The sequence below is a fragment of the Eumetopias jubatus genome, unplaced genomic scaffold (assembly GCF_037043125.1).
Source record: "Eumetopias jubatus isolate StellerSeaLion01/CBP00866 unplaced genomic scaffold, mEumJub1_p1.0 scaffold_7, whole genome shotgun sequence".
Classification (NCBI taxonomy): Eukaryota; Metazoa; Chordata; class Mammalia; order Carnivora; family Otariidae; genus Eumetopias; species Eumetopias jubatus.
The window spans coordinates 128,915,270-128,934,215 of record NW_028274813.1 but is presented as its reverse complement, the minus strand read 5'-3'; the positions used below and the strand labels follow the sequence as shown (position 1 = coordinate 128,934,215).

Sequence of the window (18,946 nt, the reverse complement as noted above, 5' to 3'; positions counted from 1 at the left end):
GGCTTTGAAGACGCAGGTGCAGGGTCAGGGTCAGAGTGGAAAGTGCGAAAGGCCTCTGACCCCAGAGCAGAAGCCGCACCAGGCTTTAAGGCTGCGTGCATGGCATCTCAGCCAACTGCCGGCCACTGCTAGATGTAGTCTCCCCCTCATTTTGTTCTCGTTTTCTTTAGGAATTTTTCTAAATGTCAAAGGTGACACGGGCTCTTTGCGACAAGTAGTGTGGTTTTGGCAGCATGCTGGTCCTTGAGCTATGGAACTACTTTATTTTTTTATTTTTTACTTTTTTACAGATAGACATATATTTTTAATTTTAATTTTTTTTAAGACTTTATTATTTGTCAGAGAGAGAGAGGGGGAGCGCAAAAGCAGAGGGAGAGGGAGAAGCAGACTCCCCGCGGAGCAGGGAGCCCGATGCGGGGCTCCATTCCAGGACCCCGGGATCATGACCTGAGCCGAAGGCGGACACGTAACCGACTGAGCCACCCAGGCGCCCCCCCCTACGAAACTACTTTAATGGGATTAAAAATGAAATCAGCTAGGGTGGAGGGAAGGTTCGGCTGCTGGGTCTGACTCCTGAAGTCAGCAGATGCTCTGCGAGGGGACAGTGCCGGCTCTGGGCGGAGCAGAGGGGCCCTGGGCCAGTTCCAGGAAAGAGCAGTCCTGACACGTGCCTGCTATATTTAAAAATGTTATCTTTTTTTTTTTTAAAGCCTTTATTTATTTACTTGACAGAGAGAGAGAGAGACACAGCGAGAGAGGGAATACAAGCAGAGGGAGTGGGAGAGGGAGAAGCAGGCTCCCTGCCGAGCAAGGAGCCCGACGTGGGACTCGATCCCAGGACCCCGGGACCACGACCTGAGCTGAAGGCAGATGCTTAACGACTGAGCCACCCAGGCGCCCCCACCCCAATCAATTTTAGAAGATTTTCATCACCTCAGAAAGAAATTCCTAAGCCCATCAGCAAAACCCCCATCTCCCTCCCAACCCCCAGGCTTGGGTAAACACTCAATTAGGCCCCATTTCCCTTCATATTCCTCTCTTCCAGAATTTTCCTGGCTATTCTTGTTAACTTTTTAAAAAATTTTTCCTTCTCCCAGCTTTGGGATCAACTTGTCTAGATTGCCCCACAAAAATCTGTCAGTATTTTATTCGATTTAATTAAACTGGTAGATTCATTTGCGAGCCCTGAGATCAGTATGGAGGTTGAAACTTTCTTGTCAGAAGCATGACGCGTCCTCTCTTCATTGACACGGTCTTCTGTTGGTTGCTTTTGGCAGTGGCAGGAGGTGGCCGGCCACCAAAAGCCCTCACAGCTGAACTTCTAGCTGCCTGAGAGTACCCACTCTGAGAGTATGGGGACACCGGGTGTCTCAGCTAAGTCTCCTGCTCTCTTGTTGGAGGTTCTGGGATGTGGTGGACCTAGATTTGAGTCCCACTTGCGGGTCAGGTCACTCAGTGCTTCCTGGCTTTTGTTTCCTTGACTCCATGATGCCTCGCTAGCTGGAGGCTCCAGTAAGACCACGCGTGTGATGCCTGGCACTGAGCGTGCCCATCATGGTGGCTGCCATCACTGTCACCCCAGGGGAGCGATGATAGAAGAGGGCCACACGGGTTTGAGAGTCACATGTAGATGGTGCCCCACAGTGGGGGCAGTGCTCATGAATGGAGATCACAGGGAGTCTGAAGAAGGCAGACACCTGACTTGTGTGGGGTGTTCTGGGAAGGCCTCGTTGGGGAAATGGGAAAGCTGTGGTCCCATGGGGTGGTTGGGGCAGGGAGGCACCCTGGGGACCCACCACCAGAACCCCAACTGAACCAGGCACGTGGTGGAAATGGATATGAAATTAAGATTCAGGTGAGCGAGTCGTCTAGAGGCACGTAATGAAGGAATTGCAGAACCGATGTCCGAACCCCATCTCTGGACGTGCAGTCTGTGGGTCTGACTGCTGCACCCCCAACCCTTAAGGGTTCGTTTGGTTGTGTTCCTCTTGGTGGGGAAGGGCCAGGACAGAGGCCTGCTGAGCTCCGAAGCTCAGCTCCCGGCTTTTGTGTTTGCACAGGCGGCGCAAACCCTCTTCTGACCAGCTGCTGAAAGGGCCTTTGAGTAAACAAATCCTCCGGCTTTAGGGTTACGTTTCAGACTACAAGAATCTTGAACTTCTCCTCTGTCTTGTTAGAAATGTGTGTTTTGGCTCCCGTGGAAGGATCCTTTGTTTCTTAGAACTTCTCCGGTCTTGCCTGTTCCTGTGAAGCACAATGCGAACGTTTACTTAAAACCACCATTTGCCATCCCTTCGTTGAGGCCACCTGCTTTAAAGGGACCTTGTTCCAGGAAGGAGAAACTGTGTCAAGGGGCACGGGCCAGCTCTATCTTTGCCTTTCTTTGATTTCCTGAATCTCCTTCTTTAGCCGGAAGCTCTGTGCCCCACGGTTTTGGCAAGCTGCTCTTCTGCCTGGTCCCCCCCCAACCCTGTCCAGCCCCACATGTGTCTGGGTTATGAACTCAGGTCTGACTCTACACCTGGGCTCTAGAACCAGGTGTCTAGAGCTTTCTTCTCAGGCTGGTGAGTGAAGGGAGGGCCGTGTCCACAAGCTGACCCATGGTCCCCTGGAGAGACTCAGGGGACTTCAGAGTCTTTGTGGCCATGTGGACTTTGCCTTTTCCTTAGGCCGGTGTGCTTATAAACAGCCCTGTGGGAAGGAGTCACCAGGATGTTTGTCTTCTTGGGAAACCTGTTCCTCGGTGGCCCTAAGCAAAACTTTTTATGATATTGTCACTCAGGCACTTGGTACTTGGGGTCCTTTGTTTTTAGAGCAGGGATGTGTCCTGGGGCTTGAAAGGGTTTGATGAAATGAGAAAATTGTACTTACAGGTGGAAGTTTTACCATTAGAATGTCAGAGAATCCCAAGATGGTGTGCATGGTCATAGACGTAGCTTCCACATCATGCTGTGCCTGCCTTCGGTCCTTTGAGACCCCGTGGCGGTTCGGATTCTCCACATTGTGTGTGCCAGAAACCCCGGCCCAGACTGGCTTTGGTAGCTGTCAAGGAGGGCTGGCTTTTCTTCCTCCCTCCCTCCCTCCCTTCGTTTTTTTTTTTTTTTTTTTTAAGACTTTATTTATTTACTTGAGAGAGAGAGCGCACAGAGGGAGAGGGAGAAGCAGACTCCCTGCTGAGCAAGGAGCCCAATGCGGGACTCGATCCCAGGACCCTGGGATCATGACCTGAGCTGAAGGCAGACACTTAACTGACCGAGCCACCCAGGTGCCCCCTATTTTCCATTTCTAGAAGGTGGCAAGATGGCTTACTTCATTTTGGTCTCAAGGCCAGTGGGTGGAACATTTATGTCCCCTCTTCCCAGCCTTGCTAGCAAAAGGCCATTGGCTCTGATTGGTCCCCACTCCTGTCCCTCTTGCCACGGCCTGGGGGTTGAAGCCAAATGGCTCAGGCTTCGGTTTCATGTCCCATGTCCACCCCTGGAGCTGGGGGTGTGGTCAGTGGCCCAGCGTCCTCAACCGCAGGGACCAGATGGAAAAGGGATTCAGCCAGGCCACTGAAGATACAGATGCCGAAAGGAGGGGGGAGGTGGGTGCTGGCCTGCCTCAAAAGCAGCTCATGTCCTAAGGGAGCCACGATTCAGAAGTGTGTACAGATCAGTCTGAAGTAGGAATGTGTGAGCTGTGTTAAGTGGCAAGTTCCAGAAAAGTCTGATGAGGGCAGAGAGTTTCTCGGTGTTAACGTTGAGTGGGTGTGGAGTCTGGTGGGGGCGCGGAGTGGGGTTGCAGTTGGGAGTGAGTGGGGAAGTAGCAAGAGCGAGCTGGCCCCTTGCCTCTTGGCAGGCATGGGTGGTTCAAGGTGACCACCAGGGAGCTCTGTTCTGGGGCAGCCTTTGGCCTTGGCCATGGGGATGTCAACCCCTCCGAGTCTCCTTTCCCTCAGTGGTGAGGCAGAGGCACCTCACAGAGTGATTTATGTTTCACATGTGATCCTGTGTGTAAATAGCTTATCTGGCACCCAGCAAGAGCTCAACTATGATGAACTAGTATTAATTTGAAAAGATGGGTTAGAGTGTCCACACTCAGAGAGGACAGAGAAGGACTAGGAGAGGTTATTTCAACTGGAGAGATGTCCATTTTCTGTTCTCCGGGGCAGGATGGCACTGTTCTCCAACCCAGGACGGTTAGAGTCTGCGGGAGAGGCTCATGGACTGTTCGAACAGTTCCCCACTGCTAACTTGTACACAGCTACAGAAGGAGGGGTCGCTTTCTATGGTGAGAAATATGTGGGGAGCCTCCCATCCTGTGCCCTCTGAGGGCAGTGCGTCATACGTCATGCAGTGGCTGCCCACCACCTGCCCGCCCGTGAAGGCGCTTGTCCATGGAGGCCTCTGCCAATGAGTCTGAGTCTCTTCAACTTCTCACAGGTCCCAGTTTCCCTGTTAACAAGTCCAACAGTGGACAGTGACGTGGCTCCTTGTTTGTGAAGGGTTTTTGTGTCTCAGGGAGTTGATTGTTTGAAATGTAATTTCTTCAGCTCATTAGGTCAAAACTGGCATTTAAAGCATGTATGGGGGCTCTTACTGATGGCCTTTTGCACTAGTCAGGGTTCTCTAGTGAAACAGGACCAAGAAGATAGGTAGGTAGATAGACACACACACACACACACACACACACACACACACACACACGGAATGTATGTCAATATATAACATATGAATTATATTATTACTATATTAATCATTTGTATTAATATAATCAATAGATGGATACATATTTTCTGAGTAATTGGTTCACGAGATTATGGAGTCTGACAGGTTCCAAGATCTGCAGGGTGAATGTGCAAGCTTGAGGCCCAAGAGCTTATAATGGCAAAAGTTCCCATCCCAAGGCTGGCAGGCCTGAGACCCAAGAAAAGCTAATGTTTCAGTTTGAGTCTGAAGGTAAGGAAGAAGCAAACAAAATATAATGTCCCAACTCAAAGGCCATCAGGCAGGATGAACTCTCTTACTCGTGGGAGGATCAGTCTTTGTATTCTGGGCAGTCCTTCAACTGATTGGATGAGGCCCACAACACTGAGGAGGGCAGTTGGCTTTACTTAGTCTGCCAATTTGAATGTTAATCTCATCCAAAATTACCCTCACGGACACACCCAGAAATAACGTTTGATGAAATGTCTGGACATTTCATTTAACCATCATACCTTTGGTGATATCTTGGGGTTTCAAATTCTTTTGTGAGGTCATGTGGTTGGAATGGTTGGCATTAAAGCAAGTAGGCCATGACATTCTAGAGGCTGATGGTGGTTTCCAGCTTCCTTCCTTGGGTAAGTATTTAAGGATCTTATTTTAAATTAAATAGGTTAATTTTGTCATGACAAGACTCTATAAACAATCAGGAAGGAGGGAGGGGATTTTATGGGTGATAGGGATCCACTCCCATGAAGCAAAGCTAAAATCAGAGTCTCCAGAACCTTCTTCCAGGGTCAGTAGTCAGTCCTGCCCCAGGGCCAATGACTAAACTAGGTTTCAAGTTCCAACGGGGCACAACGAGGTTTTCAAATCAGATTTTGCATTTTCTAGGCTTCATGATACGTGAGAAAGAGTTAGAAACAGCAATGGGACTCCTTAGCCTGAAACCATCTTGGGGTGTCCGTCTCTTTGGGCATCCACATGGGGCTTTCTCAAGTCCTCAGATTCACAGGACACCTCCTTTTCTACCAGAGAACCCTGAGGAGCAGGTACTATAGATTGTGTAGGGTGAGTTATGCCGAAGATACAGATACACATACAGATAAATGTGTATTTTTCCTGTGTAAATGACTCTTTTCATATTTTTGGTAAATCATATTAGGTGAGACAAAAACAATTTGCTGTTGTAAAGAAATTACAAGAAACCTGAAAGCTTCTTACTTCATCATCGTACAAACTGACCAAAGAATTTCTATATGCTGGAGACCGAGAGATCTCGTGTGTGTCTTGAATGTGGTCCCCACCTGGGAACAGCTTACTGTCTGCAGGATCATAGGATTCTTCAGGGCCCCCTTTATGATTTTTGGGGGGGGAGGGGCTTGGCTGGTTTCTCATAGTATCAGATATACTCAGAAAGGAGGAGGGACACCATAGGCTACGGAGGCATTTGGGAAAATGTTCAAGATCATGGAGAAATAAATGCAAAGAGCGTCGGTAGTCATGATAATAGTATTATTCCCAGTGGCATCATAAACTTTCAGCCATGCCCGGATGAATATTGCATCCTTCGTGCAGAGTGACTAACGCCAGAGACTGAAGGCCTTGTCTTAGCACTTTCCCTGTGGCCCACAGTGACCCTTTACCATCCTGGAGGTAAAAAGCTTAGCGTTATAACTCACTATCCTCATAAATCCTCACGATGGAAACAGTATTGACTTGTTTTTACAAGTGCTTGTCATCTGAGAGAGGCTGTAGCACTTCTGTTTGTTTATTATTATTACTAACAGTAATTTTTGCTGAGAGCCTCCTGTGTGCAGGCCCCTTCCGTGCACCATCTCACTTAATCCTCTCCTGCCTGTGAGGGACAAATACTGCCCTTATCCTATTTTATTTAGTTGGAAACGGAGGCTTAGGGAGATGAATTGACTTGCCCGTGATCACACAGGTAGAGGGTACCCGAGCCCTGGCCCGGATCCCACCTGGGTGGCCCACAGGTGCTGATCTCAATGCCACTTCTGCTGGGAGCGGGGATGCACAGACACAGCGGGGCCGGGTTGAGGATGAGGAGCAAGGGGGCGAAGGACAGGTGTGTCATGCCCCTGCAGACGCGGCGCTGGAGCCTGTCTTCACTGAGCATTTTTTTTTAAAGATTTTATTTATTTATTTGAGAGAGAGAGAGAGCATGAGAGGGGGGAGGGTCGGAGGGAGAAGCAGACTCCCCGCCGAGCAGGGAGCCCGATGCGGGACTCGATCCCGGGACTCCAGGATCATGACCTGAGCTGAAGGCAGTCGCTTAACCAACTGAGCCACCCAGGCGCCCTTCACTGAGCATTTTGATCTTCTGCTCATCGCAGATTTTCTTTGCATTAGTTTTGCCCTTTTAAAAATATTGCACTGGGGCATTATTTCTCTCGACGACTGGGCTTTGCAGTGCTCAGGGCAGGCATAATCATCTCCACTTTGTAGGCGAGGACCAGCAGGGCTGGCGAGGTCAGGAGTCCGTAGAGGTCCCATGGCCGAAAGGGACGGAGCTGGGACGTTCGCCAGGGCTTCTGGGAGCCGGGCTGGAGGTGGCAGCGTGACTTACCTGTGGGGATCCTAGCGTTCTCAGGAACGTGTCTCTCTTCTTCCAGGTCGGGAAAGAGGTTGAAGAAGACCCGCAAGTATGACATCATCACTACTCCAGCTGAACGCGTGGAGATGGCCCCACTGAATGAGGAGGACGACGACGAGGAGGACTCCACGGTATTTGACATCAAATACAGGTATGGGGTGGGGACAGCAGCTCCCTCTGGGCTCTCGGGCGTTGGGGTGGTAGGATGTTCACCTTGGAAAACAACTGAGGCCAGGCGTGGTGTCCACGTGTCCTTGTTCTTTGGTTGCGTGTTTGACCTTGGGGCGTCCTGCTTATGGAGGGAACTGCTTTGATCCCTTCCTAGAACGCACAGCCCCCAGGGAGCCTGCAGAGAGATGCTTGCAGAGAAGCGGCTATTCCCGCTTTCCCCAGATGCGGATGCTGGAGAAATGCGCTCTGCGTGAAGGAAAGGGGGGCTGAGTGTCAGAGAGCGAGCTCGTCATGCCCTGCGGGGGGCGGGGGGTGGGGGGTGGGGTCCGAGCAGCCACGGAGGTCACACGTGGTGCACACAGATGGACACTTCTCTTTCAGCTTCTCTAAAACTCGCGGCTGAGAGCATGAGGTGGGATGGAGGTTACTCCCTGGATAGAATTTACTGATGAGCTCCAAAGACAGGGGCGTGACCGAGAGGCAGCCCGTAGGAGAGTCCGAAGGACTTTGTGACTTCAGGGTTGTAGTTTGGTTTTTGGATCCTTTTGGAGTGTCCTTCGGATATGTGAGATGCTCACTGTAAGCATAGTTGAGAAAAAAGGGCTCAAAGCCTCAAAGAAGAGGAAGCTGTTTGCCCAATGTTCCGGTTATTACCAACAGAGGGGAGACACAGATCGGGGCTGGACCCCATCCTGAGCTTTCCCTGCCAGAGTTCTCCAGAGAAACAGAACCAATAGAAAGATTTATTTTAAAGGTCCAAGTCTGAAGGCCTGAGAACCAGGAGAGTCAGTGGTGTGAGTCCCAGTCCAAGTGTAGGAAAAGACTAGTGTCCCAGTTTGAAAACAGTCAGCAAGGAGAGTGAATTCTCTCTTACCCACCTTTTGTACTATTCAGGCCTCCAGCTGATTGGATGAGGCCCACCCCCAGCAGAGAGGGTCATCTGCTTCACTCAGTCTACTGAAAAAATTGTTAATCTCCCCCAAAAATACCTTCACAGACACACTCAGAACAGTGTTTGACCAAATACCTGGGCACGCTATGGCTCAGTCAAGGTGATGCGTGAGATTAACCAGCACACACAGCTTCTCCATACTTGAGAAGGCACGTCTTCCACACCTCTCCTGACTTGTTCTTGATCAGCACAGCCTTGGCTGTTCTTGGCCCTTCTATGTAAATCAGTTGTCAGAATCGGCAAAACGAAGTTTGGGATTTTGACTCCATGTATCAGTTTAAGGGGAATCAGCAGAACCCTTCCAATCTATGAATATGGGTTGACTTTCCATTTATTTAGGTATTTAAAAAAAATGTCTTTCAGTACTTCCAAAAATTTCTCTGTAAATGTTTTATAGGTTTTTGTTAGCTATATTCCCAGATATATTAGATATATCCCCAAATATATATATTTGTTATATATCTCCAAGTGTAAATACATATATGTGTGTGTATGTGTATATTTTTAACCTAAAAATACTATTTTGTCATCATGTCTGAAAAAAATGTCTGCATGATCATGTTATATACATACCAATATTAGAAACAGTTTGTTAATGAATCACACCTAAATCTTGTTAAGAACAGGTAAACATTAAACCCTGGATTGCTTATCGTAGATAGCAGAACAAACTATTAGCTGTAATTTGCATGTTAGGTAAATAGCCCTCTTCGAGTAGAATCAAAACAATCAGTGATACTCATCCGCTTGACAACATAATATACACATAAGAAAGTTAGTGATTGTACTGGTTTTGTTGCTTAGCCATTTTATCTGTCTCACATTGAATGCACAGAAACAAAACATAATGTGAAGAAAACTATGTCTTCATTATTAGTCACAGTGAAAAGGGTCTGCTGCATCCTGCAGGCCTGGGTGTTATACACTGGGGAGCACTCGAGGGCTTACGTGGATCAATGTACTGTTTTGATTCTGAGACACCGAGTAGAATCCCATCCATATTTAGTGACTGAACCAATGGTGGAAGCCTCAGATCTCACGAAACAGGAAAAGACCCTAACAGAGAAATAGAACAGTCCATCTGTCCAGATGTTCTATCTTTAGACTCGTGCTTTGGTGTAAGGTGGAAAAGGGGGCCCTTTCTTGAGTACCTGGATACACGTTTATTGTGGTCTAAAGACTGCTGGGGTGATACTGTGTCTGGGATCATGAGAAGAAGGTACATATTGAAACCACTGTCAGATTAAGAAAATTCCACAGCTCGTCTTAGTTCTTCAAATAATGAAGCAAGTGCCTTTGCTAGGCTGACAATTTGTGCTGTATCGATGCTGGTGCTTTGTTAGCAATTTTCAGATATGCATTATGTCTCCAGTACTTATTTATCTCTTAACTGGAAGTCTGTACCTTCTGGCCATCTTCACCCAAGTCCCCTACCCCCAGCCCTCTTCCTCGGATAATTACCAATGTGACCTTTTTCTACAAGTTTGGTTTTTTGAGATTCCACATATGAGTAAGATCATGTGGTATTAGTCTTTCACTGTGTCGCTTATTTCACATAGCATAATGGCCTCAAGGTCCGTCTGTGTTATTGCAAATGGCAAGATTTTCTTCTTTTGATGCCCAGTAATATTCCATTGTGTATGTGTACCATATGTATACCATGTTTTCTTGCTCTGTTCATCTGTCGATGGACACTTTGGCTGTTTCCATGTCTTGGCTATCGACAAGCCATAATGCTGCCATGAAGGCAGGGAGGCAGAGATCTCTTCAACATAGTTGATTTTGTTTCTAAAAGCAAATGATTAAATGAACCACGTGGTGGATGTTAGGGTAACAGATTCATACTTTTGTTTTTTTGGAAGTCTGAGTCTGCTCCCTGGTGTGTTGTAAGGGCAAGAGCAGGTAAGAAACCAGGTCTCTGAAGCATGCTGTGGAGCATCGTCCTTGGCCATTTAATAATGGGCGCTCCATCTCTCTCTGACACAGAAATAGCATGGAGCCCCTCAACGCATGGTATTTCTTATTTACATTTATACTTATATTTATTTTAAAGATCTTATTTATCCATTTGAGAGAGAGTGTGAGAGAGAGCATGAGCAGGGGGAGGGGCAGAGGGAGAAGCAGACGCCCTGCGGAGCTCGATCCCAGGACCCCGGGATCATGACCTGAGCTGGAGTCAGACACTTAACCCACTGAGCCACCCAGGTGCCCTGCATGGTAATTTTTAAGACAGGAATTACCTGAAGTCCCTCAGGTACCTCGATGTCTCCGGAGGTTTTAGCAGCCCTACAGACAGTGATCGGCTCACCAGCTGAGAGGTGCTCCTGACCAAGAAGGGGCTGGAGACGAACTTTGCCCAGGTGTCCATTTTCAGGGGCTGAGGGATGGTAGGGGAGCTGCTCCAGGTGCAGAGAAGGCAGAGGGGGCCAGGGGCGCTGCCTCCCTTCCTTAGGCTTCCTTTGGGTGTGTTTCCAATGTCTTCCATTGAGTATTTAGAAAATCGAGTATTTGACTCTTATTTTTAGTTATTTTCCTGGTGTCAGCATTTTGGCTGCCTTCCACAGGCTTTCCTATCACCAGGCGCTCCCCTGCCTCCCTGTTGAACTTCAAGTAGCTCCTGGTGGAAGTTTGCATTGTTCGCGGGTTGAAATGATATCAGGATGCAAGTGAACTTGGAGCTGGGTCATGAGATACAAGACTGCTCCAGTCCTTGGGCCCAAAGGCGACTGACCATTTAGGAAGACCGAACAACAGCTTTCCTGAGTACAGGTGTAAAGTATGCTGTAGACATTACAGACAAGAGAAAGGAAAAATAAAAATTACCTGTAATCTCACCGCTTAACGGTAACCACTAGAGTGTGTATGAGTGTGTATCTGTGAATTTTCTTTTCTTTCTTTCTTTTTTTTCTTTTATAGAAGTAGGACTGTGTTACACATGCTGTTTTGGAATCGTTTCCCACCTGAATGACACATTACAAACAACTTTATAGGTCAATAAGTTTGAAAGAACAAGAATTTTAAGACCTGTTTTATGTTCGGTTGAGTGTTTTTGAGAACTTCCTTGTCTGTACCTGATAATCTGCTCACGGGTACGTGTCTTTCCTGTTTAGACATAGCTCAACTAACTATTGGGGTTCCTCTGGGAAACAGACTACATTTCAATCAATGCAGCTGAATTGGGACCTTGGGTTAGTTTATGAGTGAGTGCAAAGAGGAAAATCGTGTTCTTGGAGCCGGGGCAGCGAGGCAGTAACTCGGTTCAGACTGTTGCACGTGCATTTCTTTGATAATACTTTGTGACTTAGAGCCTGGACACATTGGCCAGGCAGGAAATGGGGAGAAGGTGGCCAGGGCAAGGCTTCTGTGCAGAGCCCTCTTTTTGGGCTCCGATGCAACTGGGATGCTCTAATCCGTGAGGTGAGACCTCCGATGCTTAGGGCCGGATGTGGTGGGGGCCCGAGGGGGGAGGGCAACAGAATCTGCAGAAATGAATTTCCATCTCTGTACTTAAAAAGGCTAATTAGAGGAAAGAAATGATGGCTAAACAGATTACAGAGAACCCTGGGGTTTTGAAATGATTCCATATTTCACAAGGCGTTTGAGTCCTGGCCGTTCGTGCTTTGGGCTCGGTTGGCCCAGCGTGCAGCTGTGGCTGATGTTTTGGGTCTCTGTGCACCCCCGCGTTATTACTTCTGTGATCCCCTCTAGGCGTTTCCCCAACAGGAGGCAGATGCTGCCCTTCCTCCCGTTTGTCCGTGGGTGGTACTGGCGGCTGTGCCATGTGCAGCCCGAATGTAGGCTGCTGGGAGCCTGGGAGGCACACCGCTCCTACCCACCGTGCGTCTGGGCCCCGTTCCTGTGTCTCTTCGGTTTGCAAAAGATGTGGACTGTGGGAATCCAGTCATGCATTCTAGAAATGCCTGCCTCCCACCCTCTCTGGGGTAGAACTTCCTGTGGGAATCTCATTAGAAACCGATGAGATTTTTGCTGTGACGCCAGGCACTGTGCCTGGCATCTTGTCTTTGGAACAACGGGCATCGGGTGGCTGTTTGCAGCAAATGGCTCCTGGAGGTAAGGCTGGGAGCAGGAGAAAACAGATTGACTCACTTGTCCTAGACTGAGGCCCAGGGCTCAGAGTCCCCAGGGACACCCTGTGGTGGATGCTAAGTTCGCTCAGCACGGTGACTTCTGGAAGGTTGGGCTCAGAAGGCCTTTTGCATATCCCGTGCTTCCTCATCTTCTGGAACGAAGGTTCTAGAGTGAGGAATGAAGCTGTTAGGAGCATCAGCCTGTGGACAGCTGTGGAGGCGATGGGTATCCTGAGCTTCTGAGGCCTGGAACGAATTGTTGACCCACAGGCCCCTCCCCGGGGATGCCCGAGTATCCTACCTGGACCTGAAACAGAAGCAGAGTCATCCCCAGAGCACTCGGAATGAAGCTCAGCCTGCCCTCTTCCTTACAGGATGCTGAGCTTGTGTGTGTAAAACGGGCATGTCATGAGACCTTTTGGTTTCCCTGAAAAGGAATATTGGCAATCTGGGTTCAGTTCTCGGTAAGGTACCGTGCACCTTAAAACTCTTTTGAGTTTCATGTCTGTGAGGGGAGAACCTATGCGAACAGGAATTTGTGTGGCAATGAAAATTTACCACTAAGTGAATGTGACTTACTCAGTTTCCTGCACACACACACACACACACACACACACACACACACACACACACACACACACACACACACACACATACACCCCCACAGAGTTTATAGAGCTACGTAAGAATCAGGCAAAAACAAAAAAAAGGAAAAAAGAAACCCAGCACAAATAATCCTCACTAGCAATGCTTTTGTAAAAGCTAGCCACGTTATCCAGTGGTTTCTTTCTATGTTTGCTGTCCTGGGATGAAAGCCACAGGCCTGCTGATGGGCGGTGGTGATCCTCACATCTGTCAGCCTCACGCACGCTCCCAGATGGGGCCTTGCTACCTCCCTCGGCTTGTCCTTTATTCCTGGGGCCCGTGTGCCCTGTTCCTGAGGAGTCCTTCACCACTGCACAAAGGGGTCAACTGCCAGGGCTCCGGACAGGTGCAGAGGCGGGTGCTTTTGCGGGGAGGACTCTTTCTGCTGACAGACAAAGCATGGGACATGGACAGGTTGGGACACGTCCCTCTCCTTCTCTGCGATGGTTGTGACCCAGTGTCGTTGGACAGGACACTTGGAAATTTGAAAGGAATAAGCAGGGAGCATGACACCTAAACGCGTCTTCATGTCTCAGGGAACTTCCAAGGGGGGTTGGGGGGTGGGCTCAGCATGGAGACTCTTTCGGGTTTATCTTACTGATGAAGCAGGAATGTCATTAGCGCTTTGGCTCTTCTGGGGGGAGACAGAGAGGCTGAGAGCGTCCATTTAGAAATCTCTGCTCATGCCCCGCTCCGAGTGGCCAGCTTGTGAGCCTGCTTGTTGCAGTCACTGTGAGGATGGGTGAGCCTGGCCTGCCCTCCGGGAGCTTGTGCTGAGACGGGGACACAGCCAGGAACACTGACACAAGACAGCCCGAGAACCACAGGGGAGGAAAGAATGGGGTACTGTGGAGAGCCGGGAGGGGTGCCCCTCCTGGGCAGGAAGCTCTTCCCAAAGGAGGTGCAGCTTATGGTGGGTTTGAAAGGAAGCACCCCGGAGCAGGTGGACGGGCAGGGAGGCGTGAGGGCGTTGCAGGAAGAGTGGATAGCATGTGCGAGTTTGGGTGTGCAGAGGGAGAGCCAGGTGAGCTGCAGCTGTGAGCCTCAGCCCTCCACCCCCCAGAGCCCTCCAGAGGAGAGCCCCAAAGCTGCATGAGCTTGCGGAGGCAGCAAGATGAAGTGAGGAGACCTAGGGTCCATGTCCATGGTGCCCTGGGGCTTCCTGAGTCAGTGTCACCGGCATCTGAAGCCAGCCCCACTGCTCAGACGTGCCATGGAGCTCCCTCTTTTGGGAGAGGCTGAAGGAGCTGGTGACCCGCAAGGGTGATTGCATGTGCCCAGAGCGACTGCTCCCCCTTGGAGGTGTGTGGAAGCTCTGTTGTCTTCTCTTTTCGGGCAGTTGCCCTGCAGGTTTAGCTCTGCTGTGGAGGAACTGAGGAATTGTATCCAGTGTGGTGATTTGTGGGGGACCCCCTATGTCTGCCCTGTTCCACTCCACCCTTCATGTGCGCTTATACTATATAAGCACAGGGGTGGACACAGCTGCCTGGGGGGATGGGCGCCCATAGGGGTCCCGGCTGAGGACCTTGGGGTATGCTCTCGTAGCATCGCCAAGATGTGCCATCACTAGATCAGCAATATCGGCATGCCTGTTCTTGGTTTGGTCTTTGAGAGCTTTGAAAGCCTCAGGCCCCTGGTGCCCCCCGCCGCCATCCTCAACATTGAACCTGCAGTGGATGCAGCTTGACCGTGGGGGGCAGGCCTGGTGGGGGGATTCTGAACACTTGAGGTCCAGCAGTCTGCATCTGTAGAGTGGCGGGGGAGTGCGTGGGCTCGTGGATGTTAGTCTGGGAGGTTCGCCCCCCACTCCTCAGCCCAGGGGAGGGGGCATGTGGGCGCTGGAAGAAAGCCACCCCACGCAGGACACGGCTGTGGCGATTTGTCTTTTTCGTCTGTCGAGGAGGGTACCCTAGTGGCCAATAGGAGGATGCCCCTATCTATTTGGGTTTTTTTCTTGAAGTTTTTATTTGGATGTCATTTCCAACTTAAAAAAAGTTGCAAAAGCAAAAATAGTATACTCTTTACCCAGATTTTCCTGGTTTAACATTTTGCCTCATTTGCCTGATGATGGCTGTGTGTGTGTGCATATGGATTTTTTTTTTTTTTCTGAACTATTTGAGGGTAAGTTACATATATCATGTCCCTTTCCAGGAAATACTTAAGTGTTTATTTCCTACAAATAGGATGTCTGTGTCTTTTAGAAAGTAGTTACCCGATAATGATTATATTTGGGAATCATGTAACATTTTGAAAAGACGTTCATAATTTTATAACTTCTGTTAAATCCCCACTGTTTTTACATGTGTGATTTTTGTGTTGCCCGTGATCAAACATGAACAGAGGATGGTGATGGCTCTGACTTCGCAGATTTTCCCTCCTTTTCTGAGTCTCTTTGGATGATGTCTTGAATGGATTTAGTTTTCCAGCTTTCTTTCATTCACTGCACAAATGTTCCTTGTACCCACTATGTTGCCTGGTACCATGCTTGGTGCTGCGGGTTTGAAGGTGAGTGAGCTCAGACGAGGGTCTTGCCTGAAAGGAGCTCCCAGCCTAAGCAAGAGCCAGGAATGAATCAGATAATGACACAAACCAGGGATTCACAGACTTTGGCCCGTGGGTCCAATCTGGCTGTCGGCCTGTTTTTGTATGGCTCATGAGCCAAGAATGATTTACATTTTTAATGGTTGAAAAAGAATGAAGAGAAAACTAACATTTCATGATGTGGAAAAAGTGTTAGCAGATCAAATTTCGGGGTCCACAAATAAAGTTTTATTGGAACACCACCATGCTCAAGCATTTTCGTACTGTCCGTGGCTGATTTTGCTCCACAGGGACAGAGTTGAGTAGTTGCCATGGAGAATGTAGGACCCACAAAATGAAAAAAATATTTACTCTCTGGACTTTTACAGAGAAATTTTGCCAAGGCCTGGTGCAAACACTGGTAGACGTGCTAGGAAGGAGGGTTACAAGGACAAAAGAAGTTGTGTACTAGGGCGTCTGCATGGGGAGCTAGGATCTGAAGGAAAGGAAGGAGTTGCCTTCCAGACAGCATGTTCAAAGGTCCTGTGGTTGGCGAGTGTGGCCTGCAGGTTGGAGACCATTAGGGTCAGGATGGATGCAGGGTTCTGCTGAGGGCACTGACTGGTTCTTCCTTTTCTTTCAGGTAAAATCTATTTCCAGCGTGTTGGCATCCTCTGGAACATTGGTCAGCTGCAGCCTGGGGTGTGAAGGATCTGGAAGCTGTCTCGTCTGAGGTGTTGAAACCAAAACAAACATTGTTGATGAAACTTTGACACCCTTGCGTGTGTCGAACGATGGCTCCGAATGTTACTGCAGGAGAGTCGCCTCTACCACCCTTTGGATGCCCCTTTAAAATGTCACCCTTTTCTCCTCAAGAGGGCTTTTGCCTTGCTAAGGGGCAGGGGTAGAAACATTTTGACTTAAAAAAACAATTTTAAGGTAACTGTTGATAAAAGTAAAGAGTAAAGTTCAGAAGTTAACAGGAACCTAAAAAACGCAAAAGCCTGAAGGATATTCAACTTAGAATCTCTGACATTCTGCTCTCCTGGATCTATGACATTCTAGACATCTGACCTTTTGGTGGTCTTTTGGGCTTGGTCAGATTTTGGCCTGCTTCTGGTGATGGCTGTGCGAAAGTTCAAAGTGGAAATGTTGAGAGAGCTGGCCAGCCCTAGCAGAAGCGTAACTGGTGTTTCTGGCTCCTTTTCTTTCCTTTTTCAAAAAAGGGTTCAGCAGAATCAGGCATAGCTAGTTCACAAAGAATTCTGAGCATCAGGGAAAAACCTATACGTGCTCATATACAGGTGTGTACGTGTGTGTGTGTACGTACACATAGAATCATTTCTCCTTTTCTCGGGGGAAGAAGCAGTACAAGGCAGCCTTTGGTTAGGAACATCCTCCTTGTTTCTCTGCCCTGTTCTACACTGTTGCTCTTGGAAATGTAATTTTAAAAAATCACCGTGGTGATTCAGATGAATGGGGATTGGGTTGGCTGGAAAAGGCACAGTGTCAGGGACTGGGTTTGAAGTTGGGTCTAGGCCAGACTGGACTGGGAACCCTGCGGGACCCAGGAGGTTACCGCAGCAAGGCCCCTCCCACAGGGGTGGGTTGGGGGTCGTGGCTTGTTTCAGAGCTTGCCCAGACGTCTGCCAGCTTCCAGAAGCAGGGCTGACTTCTCGGGGTTGATGGAGACCTCGCATTTTGCTCTTTCCTGGGGGTTGAGATTATCTGCTACAACCAAGCTGCTTCTGCTAAAGCTGTTAGCAGTGCCTTTGGGGCCCCGGGACTCTGTTCTTTCTGGAGCGGGGTTTTGCTTTTCTTTTTCTTCTTCTTCTTTTTTTTAATCCCCTCTCTTCTTTTCTGGCATTCTGCAAGGTTTGTGCATTTGCCTGTGGATGCCTGCACCGTTGGCTTTGGATGAAAGCTCTGTAGCCTTTGCTGACTCACCTGTTCTCAGATTCTTGTTTCCTGAGAAGCGCAGTCGGTGCGGCGGGGTCTGGGGGGGGGGTCCCCGGGTTCCCGAGGCCCCGGCTGTCGGGAAGGCACACTGGCCTCTGCAGGACGGAGGGGTGCCCAGGGAGATGGCTCGGGGAGGAGCACACCTGCACAGGCGGTTGTCCCTCCACTCCCTCCAGCTCATGGGTGGTTTCTCTTTCCCTTCTCTCCTCCGCCCTGTTTGCTCCAGGTGCGGGCCTGCTTTACCTCTCCCCTCCACCGGGGACTCATGGGCCAGAGCGGTGACTCAGTGGGACCGGCCACCTGGTACCTGGGCGCCCTCCAAACCTTGGAACTGGAATCCTGTGTGTGGGGGGAAAGCTCAGTGCTCCCGCCTTTCACATCAATACCGGGGCCACCTGCCGGGTGCTTTCTGCTGGGCCTGGCAGACGCGGCCCGCCGCCAAGAGTGACCTTCTAAATCCCAGAGCTTCAGCACGCGGGCTCCTAAATAAAACCCTTTCGGCGTGACCCACGTGTGCCTCGGTTTGGATGTGTTCCGAGGAGGCACCAGTGAGGCGCCTTTTGGTGGTCAGGGGTGCAGGCACATGGCTGGGAGGAGGGCAGGGGTGGGGGCCCCGGGGGAGAGGCTCGGCCCTGGTGGTCTAGAGGACAGTTTAGGGCTGCGGTGGGGCCGGTGGGGAGGAGGGCATGGGAGGGATGTTTCTGCACGCAGGTGTAGGCGCACCTGCTCGTTTCCTGGAGGCTGCCGCTTTGGCGAGGAAGTCCTGAGCCTTCATCGTGTTTGGAGAATCCTGGGGTATCTCCAGAGAAGACACAACCAGTTGTGTCAGAAAGTGCTGGCTTCTTACTGCCTCCTTCCTCCCTGGCTTGGCTTCAGCTGGTGAGGAGCAGGACTCCAGGAAGGAAAGCGCGCTTTCTTCCATCCTAACGGGGTGTCCTTGGAAGTTATGGAGGTGCTGGTGGGCGTGCTCAGCCTTCCTCTTCCCAGAGAAGCGGCTCCTGCTCACTTCTCTCACAGCTGGAATTGGCAGGGTGGCTCTTTCTCCCAGCAGGGCTGGGGGTGCGGTGGGGAAGCCAGCCCCCCCGGGAAGGTCCCGTCAGCTGGGGTCTCCTGTGGGGTCGGGTCCTTCAGACACCCAGGGAGGGGCCAGGCTGCTGGGGGAGAAGAAGCTTGTCCCAGAGTCGGTGGGGGTCCCCCAGGGTTGGCCCATACTGCACCTTGCCTTTTATCGGGGGGGGGTTCCGTTGGGGATCCACCCCCACCATGCCCCCCTGCGACACAAGGGATGCCTGTCTTGCCTGGTGTAGGA

General features: G+C 50.0%; 1 protein-coding gene across 1 annotated transcript in view; it reads left to right on the top strand.

Annotated features, from left to right (window-relative positions):
• Positions 1-17,946, top strand: part of FAM174B (family with sequence similarity 174 member B) — a 29,252-nt gene extending 11,306 nt beyond the window's left edge. The window contains exons 2-3 of the mRNA XM_028122214.2: positions 7,322-7,453; positions 16,322-17,946. Of these exons, the coding sequence (XP_027978015.1) occupies positions 7,322-7,453; positions 16,322-16,325 (136 nt within the window). The 3' untranslated portion in view covers positions 16,326-17,946. The remainder of the gene's footprint in view (positions 1-7,321; positions 7,454-16,321) is intronic.
• Positions 17,947-18,946: the final 1,000 nt, after the last annotated feature.